The sequence below is a fragment of the Grampus griseus genome (assembly GCF_964374135.1).
Source record: "Grampus griseus genome assembly, chromosome: 7".
Taxonomy (NCBI): domain Eukaryota; kingdom Metazoa; phylum Chordata; class Mammalia; order Artiodactyla; family Delphinidae; genus Grampus; species Grampus griseus.
Window position 1 is genome coordinate 18428013 of NC_139001.1, and position 14331 is coordinate 18442343.

The 14331-nt window shown below is 55.5% G+C and overlaps 2 protein-coding genes across 6 annotated transcripts in view; one reads left to right on the forward strand and one right to left on the reverse strand.

Moving 5' to 3' along the window:
* Positions 1–828, forward strand: part of PTPRN (protein tyrosine phosphatase receptor type N) — a gene marked incomplete at its 5' end in the record, with an annotated part of 30203 nt that extends 29375 nt beyond the window's left edge. For all 3 annotated transcript variants that reach the window (XM_082657840.1, XM_082657841.1, XM_082657842.1), the window contains 2 exons: positions 26–99; positions 311–828. In XM_082657840.1, the coding sequence (XP_082513966.1) occupies positions 26–99; positions 311–382 (146 nt within the window). In that variant the 3' untranslated portion in view covers positions 383–828. The remainder of the gene's footprint in view (positions 1–25; positions 100–310) is intronic.
* Positions 829–2667: 1839 nt separating this feature from the next.
* On the reverse strand, positions 2668–9922 carry DNAJB2 (DnaJ heat shock protein family (Hsp40) member B2). 3 transcript variants are annotated; one of them, XM_082658932.1, is made up of 10 exons: positions 9762–9922; positions 9360–9460; positions 8604–8713; positions 7493–7546; positions 7173–7295; positions 6334–6426; positions 5999–6101; positions 5739–5809; positions 4687–4893; positions 2668–3573 (listed from the first exon to the last, which is right to left on the reverse strand). In XM_082658932.1, the coding sequence occupies exons 2-10, from the start codon at positions 9422–9424 to the stop codon at positions 3563–3565; spliced, it is 837 nt and encodes a 278-aa protein (XP_082515058.1). In that variant the 5' UTR covers positions 9425–9460; positions 9762–9922; the 3' UTR covers positions 2668–3562. The 3 variants fall into 3 exon arrangements, with proteins under 3 accessions (XP_082515058.1, XP_082515057.1, XP_082515056.1); XM_082658931.1 differs by having other exon boundaries at positions 3452–4893; positions 6334–6405; XM_082658930.1 differs by having other exon boundaries at positions 3452–4893.
* Between the last annotated feature and the right edge of the window lie 4409 nt (positions 9923–14331).

Genomic DNA, 14331 nt, shown 5'->3' on the forward strand with positions numbered 1-14331 from the left:
GCAGCCCCGTGCTCCCCCTACCCAGGAGTGAAGGAGATTGACATCGCTGCCACCCTGGAGCATGTCCGTGACCAGCGGCCTGGCCTCGTCCGCTCCAAGGTAACCATTCCTCCCTCCACCCACCCTAGCCACCACCCTTCCCCAACCAAAGTGGCAGCAGCCGGCCTCTCCTGCCTGCCTCCATACCCCTCCCCCGGGAGGGCTCCCTCCCCCCCACCCCACAAGTGACCTCCCCAAAGCACCCTCCACCCCCGGGGCAGGAGCAGAGGCCAGGACCCCCCATGACCCTCCTCCCCCTGCCCTTCCCCAGGACCAGTTTGAATTTGCCCTGACAGCTGTGGCGGAGGAGGTGAATGCCATCCTTAAGGCCCTGCCCCAGTGAGGCCCTTGGGGCCCCTCCGTGGGCAGCCCAGCCTCTGCTCCCTCTTTGCTATGTGAGCATCTGTGTACTCACTCCTCACTTCCCCACCTGCCACCTTGGCCCCTCTTGGGCATGTCTAGCCCTTCCAAGAGGAGCATGTAAAGAAGGGGAAGTGGGAAGGGGCACACCGGGAGCCCTGGCATCAGTCCCGTGGGGGAGCTGGCAGCTGGCCAGGAGGAGAGGAAATCAACCATTCCACCCCAGAGCCTCCTCCTGCCTGAGTTCCCTGGCCCCCATTTCCCACCACTCTGGATGCTCCCAATATGTCTGTGTGGACGCCCTCCACCCTCCGGTGTGGCTAGAATGGGGCGGAGGGGCCACCATGTCCAGCTCTTCCTGTTCTCCCAGCCCCTGCTGCCCGCTGACCTGCCTCCACGACCCACACTCTGGCCCTTGCCCTTCCTACGCCCTCCCCCGGCCCTCCCGCCGCCACATGCCACTTAACTCTCTCCCCCTGGCACAAGAGAACATTTCTAGAAAAATCTACTTTTGTATCAATGTGAATAAAGTTAGTGTGTCGTGTGTGCAGCTGCAACCCGGACTCCTACGCGTTTCTGTCTGCTCTGCTTCCAGACTCCAGCCCCGGCCTCAGCCTGGAGCCGGGCCCTGCTGCCTTTCTCAGGAGATGCAGAGAGGGTGATGGGAGGGCCAGGCTGCCAAGTCACGCTCTCCAAGGCTTGAATGGTAGCTAATAACAATTAGGCAGTGGTTTTTTTATGCTGTGCTCCCTATGTGGCTGGCAGTCTCCAAGGTGCTTTACACCCATTAACTTGTTTAATCTTCAGGACACGCTACCAATTATTAGCCCCATCTTACAGACGAAGAGACTGCGGCACAGAACTTGCCCGAGGTACCACAGCTAGTTAAGTGGTGGAGTTAGGATTCGAACGCAGGCACGCTTGACCTCTTTGCCGCCGGTCCTCTCAGTTCTTGGGCGGCTGCTTCATGTCCTTCGGCCTCAGGAATAATGTACGTCGAGCAGGACTGAGGTTAGGACTAAACGAGGTGATGCAGGCAAAGTGCTCGCCACACCTTAAGCAAAAGTAGCTAAACTCTGATAGGACTCGCAGACCAGGCCTATGAGATGTGACAACAGCCATTCACCTGGGGGCAAGGGGCACTTTCTCCCCCCTCCCCCATAGCGTTCCACCCTGTATGGCCCCAGGGGAGCCCTCATCTGCATGTCATGAGATGTCCTTGTCAAAGATGGTAGACGTAGAAATGAGGCAAGAGAGCCTTGGGCATGGAGGTACTCAGGAGTTAGGGCCACCTAACCTTGCCAGGGTTCAGACCCGTCACATGAAAAATGGGCGAGTACCACCCGTGCTGCGCAGGGAGCGAAGGGACCAGTGAGTGGACCACGGGCCCTTCACCCTTCACCTGTGCTCTGCTGAGGTTCAGCACCACTGGTGTTTCATCTCAAAGGCCGGAAGTGGGCAGAACAGCCATTTTACCAGCAGATTCTCTCTCTCTCAAGATAGAGGCTTGAAAGTCCTCTTTCAGGTCAGGCTGCTTCCTTGCTTTGAGAAAAATACAATATAGACCCTTTGGCCACTGAAGATGAAGCCAAGTGCTCATCCCGGAATGGAAGAGAGCATTGGTGGGGAGCCACACCTCCCTGCTTGACAATAGAAAGGTGCTTGTCAAAGGTGCCTGGGAGGGCATCTCTGCAGGTATCTGGAGAGAGAAGCGGGAGAGGTACCTGGCTTTCTCCTCCCTGGGGCCCTGATGAGTTTGGGGCCTGGACCCTGGGTGGGGTGGACGTGTGCCACTCCACATGGAGAGAGGCAGGCCTCTGACACTGCCCACTGGCCTTAAGCTAAGGAGACCTGTGGAGGGGCCTCAGTCTCTGGGCCTTGGGAGGTTTTTACAGGTTTTTCACCACGTGTTCCCGGCTTTCTGTTGGCCCCATGCTTTCAGTCAAGTCGTTACTCAGTCTGGTCCTAGCTGTGCCGCAGAGCATTGGGTGGTGGGACCCTGCGTAAGGGGAACAGCAGCTCCCTGGGGAGAGCCAGCTGTGGGGCCCCAAGAAGTGAGGGCAGAAGAATGCGCATTTCATGGACTTCTACAGCATACTTAGAGAGGGCCACCTGGTCAAAGAGGGGACTTCTGCTGTCAGCTGGGAAAGCTTGCAACCTCTGGATGCCTGGGCAATAAAGGGAGGTGTGTCACCCACTGGTCCCCCAGGGTTCCCCACCCCGAGAAGGGAAGCACAGGGAACACGGCACACCACCAAACTCTCGAAACTCAGCTTTATTGAGTTCCAGTGGCTCCCTCTTGGTCTGAGCTCAGCCCCGCTGGCTTTGATAGGTCTCTGAGACTCAACGGTCCAGGGTCTGGCAACACCCCGGCTCCACCACTCCCCTCCCCAGCCACCAGGCTCCCCAGGGAGGGAGGAGGAGAGGCAGCTTCTGTGGTGTTGGAGAGAAAGAATGGGCAGCGGGGTCAGAGGCCGAAGAAGCCATACAAGCAGCAACATGCCCAGAGCACCCATCACACACCAATTCCAGCCACACACCCGCCCCCCACCACCACCACCACTGAGAGGGCTAGCTTCCAAGCTCCCACGCCTGTCAGCCTTCTGAGACCACGCCCTGCTTAGCCGATCAGCCGTGGCTCATTCTCAGACCCCGGGACTGCCCGCAGGAAAAGAGCCCCTCCGAGATGCCACAGGGCCTTGATGGGTACACTCTAACCCTGGCGCTAGCAAGAGGTGTCAGGGGAAACAAAGCTCAGACCATTACCCCATCATCCACATTCTTGCCACCCCTGCCAGGGACAAATCAAAGGACACGATCGCCCCATCTCACAGTGAGTTAACAAGCCGACCAGGGCTGGAACTACATGTCCCAAGATGCACAGCTCTGTAACTGTGCACCACTTCTCCCAAGCATGATCTAACAGAAAGGAGGCATTGTGCGTTGCATTCTGGGACTTGTAGTCCCCACGAGACAGCACCAAACACCCAGGGAAGCGTTTACAGGCTAAGACTACTTCCCACCCAGCCCCCACCCACCACCCAGGCCCGGCTCTACGCTCAGCATGGGCGAGGGAGAGGAATGGAGGGTCCCCTCCCAGTGCACAGGGTTGGGCGCTGTCCTGTTGGAACTGTGCTGCCATTCTGGGTCCCGGACATCCAGCTCAGAACACATCTGGGGAGAGAGCAGGGGCGGGGTGACAGGAGAGAGGGTCAGCAGCAAGCCGTGGAGGACGGAGCTGAGCATGCAGCCCTGGGCTAGCCCTGTGGCCTCTCCCTGAGCCCTGATGCATGGTGCAGGAGGATGGGATATGGTCCCCTCCTAAGCCTCCCTCCTGGGGCAACCTGGCCTTAACCCCCCTCTCCAGGATTAGCCGGCCTCACCTCTGGCTAGTCCCAAGGCCTGGGGCAGGCTGAGGCAGCAAGAGGAAGGGAGGAGGAGTAGGCTCCGGTTCCGAATCTGGACGGCCGAGAGGCTCCCGCCCCACCCAGCTAGCCTCCCCGGAAGACCTTATGGCCCTACTGGCCACAGAATCTTCCTCGCCACAAAGAGGCCTTCTGGGGGAAGCAAGAAGGGAGTCCCAGCCAGACGGCAGTGAAAGCAAGCGTTGCGGCCCACGGGGAATTGCAGAGAGAAGAGTGCGAGGGAGAAGCAGCACCAGGAGGGAAGCAACAGAGACGTCAGAGCTCAACACTGCGCAGAAACCAGGGTGGGGTTGTCTGCAGCCGGATAAGGAGAGCCGTGTCTGCCGACTCTGGCTCAGAGAACCTCAGGCCAAGTCCTCCTTCCTTAACATCATCGGCAACACAGGTGGCAGAAGACCTGGGCACGAAAGGCCTGACCCAAGCCACTAATGCCCCTTTAAACTCCCTGTCTAATAAGAATAAGTGAATCCTGGCTCCTCAGGCCCTCCCACTGCCCTGACACCCCCCACCCTGGGCTTTGCCAGGGACCTATCAGCCGTGGGCTGAGCACAGCAAATCCTGACTCCACGCTGGAGGGTGGAGGGGGGTGGACCTGGGAGGGAGCATGGAGGTGGAGAGGGGCTCCTGCAACTCAGGCCACGCCCCTCTCTGCTCTCCTGACAGTGAACAGGACCCCTGGCCCCCTGAATCAGGTGGGTTGGGCCTAGTGATCAGAGGATGAGGCAGCGAGAGGCCTTCTCCTCCGGAGATGGGCTGGGTTTGGCTGTGTCACCCCTTGCACCCTCATGGGTCTCCCCCATGCCTGGGTCGTGGTTCTGGGCCTTGGGCTGCCCCTGCCGTCGACGCTGTGCCCCCCGCCCACCTGCTGGTTTCTTCCCAGCTGCCTCCATCTCTGACAGGCTGTAGGCCATGGCAAGCTGCAGGTCCTCGTCATCCTCAGAGAGGTCACTGTCAGGGGGTCGCGACACAGGGGTCTGCCGGACGTGTGTGGCCCCTGATCTGGAGGTGACAGACTGTTGCTGCTCGCGACGGCTCAGCTCCAAGCCCAGTGCCAGGTCATCCGGGATACCTGTGGGAGTAACAGCCACCATGAGCCAGGCTCTGATCCAGGCTGCAGGAATCCGGCCTCACGCAGCAGCCACTCTGACCACTTACAGCCCCTCCTCTGGAACTGGTGTGTGCATTTTGGCACCTAGCGTAGTGGTTATGAGCATGGCCAGGCATTCGGCTCCAGCAGGTATGAGCTGTCTCCTTTGGCAAGTTACTCAACCTCCCTAAGCCTCCCTTTCCTCATCTATAAGATGGGAATGACGTGAGTGCCTGCATCGTCAAATTGTTCCAATGATTAAATAAGAGAGCCCATGAAGAGCCTTTAGCACACAGAGCTCCCAGAGTCGGCGGGCATAAAAGGGTAGTCATGGTGACCATCCTGTACTGCGTGGCAGCGTCGTGGGAAGAAGAGTTCAGCTCCAGGAGCCCTGTGTCCTGAGTTTCATTCCTGGCTTTACCCTTTGCTAAGTAGGTCAAAGCCTTGGGCCTGGGGCTACTTGGGAGTTAGGGCCATTTAGCTGTGCTGAGGCTCAGTCTCCTCAAACGAAAAGTAGGGCGAATGCAAACTGCCCTGCTTTCCCCCGGGTGTTTTAAGAATACAAGGGATGTGGTATGTGCGCAAGTGCTTTAAAAATAGTCAAGTGCTCTGCAAACTCCAGGCACCCCACACATGATGACAGCGATTAGCTGGCCCTCTGAGGCTCCACAATTCTCTGTCCCAGCCCCCTTCCCCGGGATCACCATCTCCGACCCTGCCAGTCTGGCTTCCCTGCCCCAGGGGAGTTCAGAGAGGAGCAGTTAGGGGAAGGGGCTTTGGGGCCTGGGGCTTCCTGATCGGGATTGGGTGGCAGAGCCGCTCCTCACCATTGATTGTGACAGACTTCAGCTGCCCGTCCTCCTCTACTTCCACCCGCTCCTGCCCGTTCTCCATGATCCTGGGGGAGACAGCACGGTTCATTCGGTGGGCGTGCCCGAGTCCTGCGGGCGCCTGTCCAGGCTCCGGGACGTCGCAGTGGACAGGGCAGTCTGCGCTCTGCCCTCAGGGAGCTGCTCTCCAGTCGTCTGCGGCTCCGCTCCACCCCCACCCACCCCACACCCCGTATGGTCCCAGAAGGAGCCCTCACCTGCGCGTCGTGATGCGGCGTCCTTGGACAAAGGTGGTAGATGTAGAGACAGAGCGAAAAGCACCAGCCCCAGGACTGAAGGAGAAAGATGAGGAGGAGAAATCTGGTATTGGGACAAAGGAGGAGGAGGAGAAGGAGAAGAGGATGTTAGACAGAGGCTGTACCAGGCAGGCTGCACGCACAATGGACCAGGAACCTCTGTGGGGGTCTCCCCGCAGAGCTGCCCAGAGGCAGGGTTCCAGAGACACAGAGAGAAGGCGTGGGAAGGTGACAAGCTGAGGCGAGGGGCTCCAGGACTCCAAACGCTTGCAAGCATGGGAAGGGACGGCACTTACCAGAGTGTCCAGGGAAGGAGGAAGAGAAGGTGAAGAAAGGGCCCGAGTGTCGGGCACTCCGGTTCTGAAGCTCTGAGAACGGGCCCAGGTCATCTGCAACAAGTAAGCAGATGAACCATCATCTGGTGAAAAGATCCCCCCACCCCTAGAATGTGTGAACCCTGCTCTGAAGTCTCGAAATATAAGCTGCTAAGCAACTGGGTACATTTCTGATTTTTTTTCTTTTTTGCTTGGACTGATTTATAAATTAAATTCCTTTTTAGTATTATTATATGAAAAAGTTCCCTGGTCAATTCTGGCCACTATGAAGAATAAAGGAACGGGGGTGGGGAATAGCTCCTTCAGTTTTATGCAGATAAGCCTGGTGTGATGTCAGGCAGACACAGCTACAAGCCCCGGCTCCGCCATCTGCTGTGTGACTGTAAGCAAGTTATCTGAATGTGCCTCAGTTTTCTCATCTGTAAATGTGGATAAAATTATCTACCTCACAGGGTTCATTTAACCATTCAAAAAAGTGGTATCTGTTGTTGTTTGTAATGGCATTATTACTGTCCCATGATGCTCTGAGTCTTGCTTTCATGGCTGTCACTGTGGAGGTTTAACAATGAATTATTGTTATCATTTAATAAGGCGAGTCTCTGAAGTGTCACTATAGGGTCACGCGGGTTCTGGAATGTGTAAGGTTCTGTCCCAGAGCTCACTGGATCCACCCACACAAAATCTTCTGTCCGTGGAATTCTGCTTCCCTCTCAGCCTCCTGCCTAAGGGCCTCCCAGCTGATGGAGAGCAGGCCTGGAGGGAGAAGTCGAGCTTATCAGAGGCCGCCCGAGTCCACTCACCAAAGAGCTCTGCAAAAGGGTCACCACTCCCGAAGAACTCCCGGAAGACCTCCTCCGGGCTGCGGAAGGTGAAGGTGAAGCCAGGGCCGCCACTGCCAGCTTCTGCCCGACACGGGCCAGTACCTGAAGGAGAGGCAGGATGAGGAGGGGGCTTAGGGCGTGCACCCTGCCCTGAGCCAGGGACCCCTTAAGGCACAGAGACTCCAGGGAGACTCCAGGAGCCTCGAGAGCAGAGTGAGAGCAAGCCTCCACTGCAGGAATCTGCCCTCCCCCTTCCTCCCTGACCCACTTCCATCCCTGGGCGCCCCTGCTCCACCTACCTGCCCCAGTCAGCCCTTCCCGGCCATAGTGGTCGTAGATCTCACGCTTATGCTCTGGAAAGAGAGAACAGATCATTTCTCCCTCCCTCTGGGATGACGGCCTCCCCTTCCAGGCTAGGCCCCTCAGAGGACTGGCCAGAGACTGACAATTGGGGGGCAGCAGGTTGCAGAGGGGACATGCGCTACAGGTTTTAGCAGCAGCTCAGCCCTTCACATAGGGGCCCCTTCTCATCTGTAAAATGGACACAATAACAGCACCGACCTCAGAGTTGCAAGGATTAAATAAGATAATCCACCTTGCACAGTGCCTGATACATAGTGCTTCATAAATGTTAGCTAATCATTACTATGTTATTATTAATCGGGGCCTAGCCTAAATGTCACAGAGAGACCTTTCTTGACTACCTAAAACTGCTGCCTATTATTCCCTATTCCCTATCACATCACCCTGCTATGTTCCTTTGGAATAATCTCGTCTATGCATTCACTTGCTTAATGTTGGCCTTCCCTGAACAGACTGTGATAAACCCATCAGGACTTGTAGGGCCTGCTCGTCCTCCATCGTTCCTCAGTACCCAACAAGGGCCTGGCACCATAAGCACTCAGTGAATATTTTTTGAATTAATGAATGAAAGGCCTGGACTCACATTCCTCAAGCAAGTTACTTCACCTCTCTCAGCCTCAGTTTCCTTGCCTGAAAAATGGGGGTGATAAATCCTGTCTCACAGGATGGCTGTGAGGACTCATGGAGATTACAACTACCAATGCCTGGCACAGAGGAGGCTCGGCACACCTTGGTTACCTGCCCTGCTTCCTTCCCCTTGTCAGGATCCATGCTGCAACTAGCAGACCCTGAGGAGCAGACACTGAGACAGGGGATCAGGGGAAGAATAAAAGGGTGCTTGACACACAGTAGGTGCTCCTCTGAATTGAAACAAACGAACAAAAAAATCCCAGAGTCCCTGTGGGAGGGGGGCACTTGAATGCCAGGTTGGAAAAGGCATGGAGGAGACTGGGGTGGTGGCAGCATGGCTTTGGGAAAGAGTGTGAGGGGGCATGAAGTGGCAGTGACAGGTGCTGCCCTGCCCTGACCCCTGACCCTGGCCCTTACTGTCCGACAGCACTTCATACGCCTCGGCCACCTCCTTGAACTTCTTCTCAGCAAACTCTTTATTATCTGGGTTCTTGTCTGGGTGCCACTGTAAAGCCTTCTTCCGATATCTGCAGGAAGTGGGTTCAGAGGGGAGGGTCAGGAGACAAACGCAGGCACTTCTCACTAGGGAACAGAACGACCCACTTCCTGTTAGCCCACCATAGCCCTTCCACCACTCAGATCCCGGTCCATGCCAGCTGCCAGGGCTGCCCCTGCAGCAATGTTTTAACGGAGTCCCCATCTCGCCCCTCTGCAGCCAGTGCTGGGACTATACACTTGTATTAGACGTAAGGATGAGAAAGCCCCAGGCCTAACGCCTCCCTGGGGCTCGCTGGGGCTGGGGTTGCCAAGGACGTGGGTACATGTGGCCATGGGGGGGGGAGGGGCACAGTGCTTGAGCATCTTTGCACTGCATCCCGAGACAGCCCACACCTAGAGGCGGGGGGTTGGCGTAGGAATAAAGGGAAAGGGAGGGGATGGCGGGGCTGTACTGGAAAAGAGCTCACACTGCACCTTCCAGCGGAGCTTCACGCTGTAGACTCTCTCCTACTCATCCAGGGGTCTCCTTCCTTCCTACAGGGGTCCCTCTCTGAGGGAGGCCCGCAATCCTCTCTAAGGACCTGGCTCTCTCAGCCCAGCCTCTGAAGGGCCCCAGGGTGGTGGAGCGGGGGGAGGGGGGTGAGTGGCTTTCTGGTGCACAGCGGAGGCACTTACGCCTTTTTGATGTCATCAGCGGACGCACTTCGCGGCACGTCTAGGATCTCGTAGTAGGATGCCATGGCAACTCGTCAGTCGTCAGGCGGGCCTCCTTGGGGCTACGGTAGAGAAGGTACAGTCAGGCGGAAAGAACCGAGAGCCCCTCCCCGGGGCTGGAGACCCCGGGGGCGGCGAGAGGCGCTCCCAGGGGGCCGCGGAGCCCGCTGGCTCTCCTCGCGGCGCCCGCTGGCTCTCCTCGCGGCCGGTGACTCGGCTCCCTCGGGCAGCCTTATCGGCCCTCGCAGGCCGGTGCCACGGGCTATCTCAGGGCCCAGGGCCGGGGCGCCCTATCGCGGCCCCCAAACGCCAGCAGTCCGGCCCAGGGCCCCCCCCAGCCTGACAGGGGCCCCCCGCCCGCACCTCCTCCGCCGGGAGTCCCTGGCCTCTTGGAGCGCCCCGCCCCTGCCCCCCGCCGGGAACCGTCTGGCACCGGCTGCCCGGCTCGCGGCTGCTGCGTAGGACGCGGCAGGCCCAGCTGTGCGCGCAAGCTTGCGTCAGCGGCACGGAAACTACTAGAGACCCAGAGGAGGCCGGCTCGGCCTGTCACCTTGGGGGGTGGAGGGGGGTGTGTGCTGCTGCAGGGGCTGCCGGGAGATGGAGGCGGAGCCGGCTATTTTGGGCTTGCACCAGGACAACGTCATCCCCAGATGGGACCTGGGAGACAGCGGCAGGCTCCATCCAAGAGTGACGCACTTGCCAACAAACAAGCCACCCAGCCCCTGGCCCCTCTGTGGCTTTCCTAGAGACAGGCTCGATGACCGAGGATTACTCATCCAGAGGAGATCACCACTTCAAGGGCTCACAGACTCCTCCTCTCTGGGCCTAAATCCTCCCCCTTCTTGAGATCCCTGCTCTAAGCCCCAGCCCTCAGAGGAGGCTGTCCGCCTTCCCTGAGTAGGTCACACCTGCCTCTCATAGCATCTCTTGGCAACCTTCCTCACACTGGTCAGGGCATTTATTTGTTTGATTATCTGATTGACAGTCACCTCCCCCACTAGGATGCAAACTCCACAGGGCAGAGATTATGTCTTTTTTCTCACTAGAGTATTCAGGACAGTAGTGCGGTTCAAAAATATCCATTGGATGATTAAATAATGCACAGATGGGAACATGTTCTTAACAATTTTGACACATTTGGGAGATTAATGGGATTAATGGGTGGTTAATGGGGAAATGGGGGGAAAAAAAGGAGAGGAAGTTCCCCAGATTCGAGGTTTTTCTTTCCAAACTGATCCTGAGTAGACCTCTTCCACCTTAGAGTGTTTTCTGGCTTCAGGCCTCATGGGAAAGTTAGAGAACCTTCTAGAACTGGCTCCCACTTGCTATCCAGGCCAATCCACAAGCATTAATTGAGCATCTTCTATGTTGTAGATGCTGCCAGGATGTAAAAAGAAGACTGCGGCCCAATCCCTACCTTCACAGAGCTCCAACTACCAGCCCATCAGTATAGACCACTGGGAAACCCCAAGGCTTTGGAAACAGACCTGGGTTTGCAACCTGGTACTACTGTTTGACAAGAAAACCTCTAAGGACTCAGTTTTTCCTCCCTAAATACAGGTAACGCCTAGGGCTGTTTGAAAGTCAAATGAGGTATGGTACATAGTAGGTCTTGGTACAAAGTTTCTCTGGCATCGTGACTGGCCCAAGCAATACTGGTTATGTGTATCCAGAAGAATATTTTAGGCTGGGTGACCCAGAAGTGCTTCATCAAAGAGAAGGGCTTGAGCCAGACGTGAGAGAAGAGCCTGGTGTGCGTTTGTCCAGTTTTCCTGGCTGCTCACAGCCTGAGCCTCCTACCTACCTGCATCTGGCAAATGCCCATTGCGTAGGCTTTGATGGGAGCCAGGCCACTACCTGCCACAAAACCCGACACTTGCTCTCCCAGACTTCCTGGCTCCAAGGTGTAGGCAAAAGCCGGATGTTTTGCCAGTTGGAAGCTCCACCTGGGACTTGGAATCTGGAGCAAGTCACAGAGAAGCAGGGGCAGTTGAGAATTCATTTCTGCAGTGGTGGCAAGCAGAGCCAGCAGTGGCCTCTAGTGTCTGGAGGAGGAAATGTCAGCCTCGATGCCAGGGTGAGAGGAGGCCTCACTGCAGTGGGTGGAGGGGCCAGGGGCTTTTTAAGCAGGATGTCATGTGCCCTGACCTTGACTGTGGTGCTGGCTGCCCAACTTCCCTTGATGCCTACCTGTTTGCGGAAACTTGTTTGGCAGCCCTTGTATTGATTCTGTGTGCTACCCAGTGTCTCTCTAATTGTGTGTGTGTGTGTGTGTGTGTTGTATGTATATGCATGTGTGTCGGGGGGTCCTTTTCTTTTTTTATTTTGCCAGAGTTAGTTCCTGCTGTTTCCTGACTGACCTTGGTATAAGAGGAAGGGATAGATTAGGTTAGGTCACTCCAAAATCTTCCAGATCTCTTTCTTTTTACTTCTCTTATCTCAACAGACATTTGTCTAGCACCCTACCATGTATGTGGTTTCATATTAAGAGTAGGAATACAGAGAGCTTTAAGTTTCAGTCCCTGTACTCAGGGAGATGAAAACCTCGTTGGGACACAGACAAATGACAGCCAAGGGAAATTATGTGGAACACATCTAGCAAGCAAAGGGTTAATTTCCTTTGTTCACAGGGAATTCCGACAAATGTATGAGAAAAGACAAACAATGCAGTTCTTTAAATGGGTGGAGGGCACAGACAAGACAGTTCACAGAAGAGAAAGTACTGGCTTTTAAATATGAAAAGATGCTCAGTATCATTCGTAGCAAGAGAATCATAAAGGAAAGCTGCAGCGGAATACTTTCACTTCCTGGATGATTGACGAAGGTCAAAAAGTGTAATGTGTTGTATGGACACAGGCGGGCTCATACATTGGTAGTAGGAGGGGTGTTTGGATATAACTTCTAAAGAGAGCAGTATGAAGTATATATCAAAAATCAAGGTATATAGGGGCTTCCCTGGTGGTGCAGTGGTTGAGAGTCCGCCTGCCGATGCAGGGGACACGGGTTCGTGCCCCGGTCCGGGAAGATCCCACATGCCGCGGAGCGGCTAGGCCCTTGAGCCATGGCCGCTGAGCCTGCGCGTCCGGAGCCTGTGCTCCGCCACGGGAGAGGCCACAACAGTGATAGGCCCGTGTACCGCAAAAAAAAAAAAAAAAATTAAAGGTTAAATTAAATTAAAAAAAAAATTAAAGGCCTTTGACCCAGTAATGCCAATTCTAATAATTTGTGGTTGTACATATGTGCAAAGAAGCATGTACAAGGGTTGCAGCATTCTTTTCATAGCAAACGATTAAAAACAACCTAAATACTATATCATTAATAGCAGACTGGTTAAATAAGCAATGGTACAAGGTACTGTGGAATACTATATTGTCACCAAAAAGAACAAGGTATATCTATATGTACTGATGTGCACCATCTTCTAGATTTATTGTTAAGTAAAAAAAACAAGATGCAGAGCAAAGCGTATTTAAATGCGTGTGTGCACACGTTAGTATATGCGTAGACGTCTGGAAGGGAGTACTAACCAAGAGTGAACAGTGGCGGCTGCCAAGAGGGGAACAAAGGAAGGGGACTTATTTTTGCTGTTTGTAAATCTCTTTGGTACCTGACAAGTACTGAAGCATGTGCACATAGTAACTGGTCAAATGTAATATTTTTAAATCTAGCTGGGGAAATAGGATATCAGCAACAAGCTAAGTGCTATGGTACAAGGCAGTCCATGCCAAGTACTGAATGAGTGATAGAGACAGCCAGTAAGAGGGAGAATCTAGATGAGGCAGAGGTCTCCAGTGCTAGATGGGTTCTGGGTGACTGTGATCTAACCTGGAAAAAAATGGCAACACTGAGGCCAGCAGGGGGAGGTGGCGTTCCGGAAGGAGGGAATGCAGCTTCGGAGGCAGGCATGCTCCTGACACATTAGAGGCGAGGGAGTAAATGTGCTGGGTGGAATCCAAGGTTGGGGCTCTGTCTCTTGTGTCTGCCTGCAAGAGGTAATTGTACCCTGGCTTTAGAAGCCGCAGGGATGACAGCATTCCCCTGCACTGAGGGAGTCCCCAGGAGCCAGGCTGGGTGGCGCTCCCAGCTGTCCCATGGAGATCTGGGTTGCCACCTCCCCACATCCACACCCAGTCCAACCTAGGCCTGCCAGGGCTTGCCTGCAGAGTTAGTAGCTGGGAGGCCTCACGGGGTCAGAGAAGAGGTGGCCATCCAGCTGCCCAGGGTGGGTTGGCTGGTACAGCCATCAGGAGGGGAGCCTGGCCACCTCTGTGGATACCCAGCCGTGTTGGGTGGTAAAGACCTTCCTCAGGGCCCTCCCTCCTGGCCTCTCCCAAACCCTTACCTCACCTATTGGATGTCAGTGGCAGAGGGCTTTTAGAGGACACTGACAACCCCAAGACGTGGCCCCAGAGACACCTCTGCCCTTGTTCAGCCCTGGAAGCTGGGTCCCTCCTCCGCCCCACATGCCCTCTACCACAGTGCCTGGGCACGGAAGTGTCAAGCATCACCCCCTCCCTGCCTTCAAGGCACCTGAGTCACTGTCTGGGCACTGCAGAGCTGGCAGGCCCTGAAGAGGTGGCGTCTGGAGAGGTGCCTGTGTCTGCTGAGGGCAGGAGGGGAGGACACCCTAGGAAGGGGAGGGCAGCAGCATAAGCTTTGGCCCAGGCTGACCTGGGTTTCAATCCCAACTCCTCCACTTACTAGCTGGGTAACCTTGTGCAAGTCACATGACTTCTCCAAGCCTCAGTCACCACATCTATAAAATGGGCATTCATCCAACAAGTCTATTTAACAAATTTGAGAATCTATGTGTCAGACAGCATTCTGGGTCCTGAGTGTAGAACAGGCCTTGTTCCCATGGAGCTTCCAGTCCAGTGGGTGGGTACAATAACTGTATTTACCTCAGGATTAAAGAAGATAGTGTGGATGCAGG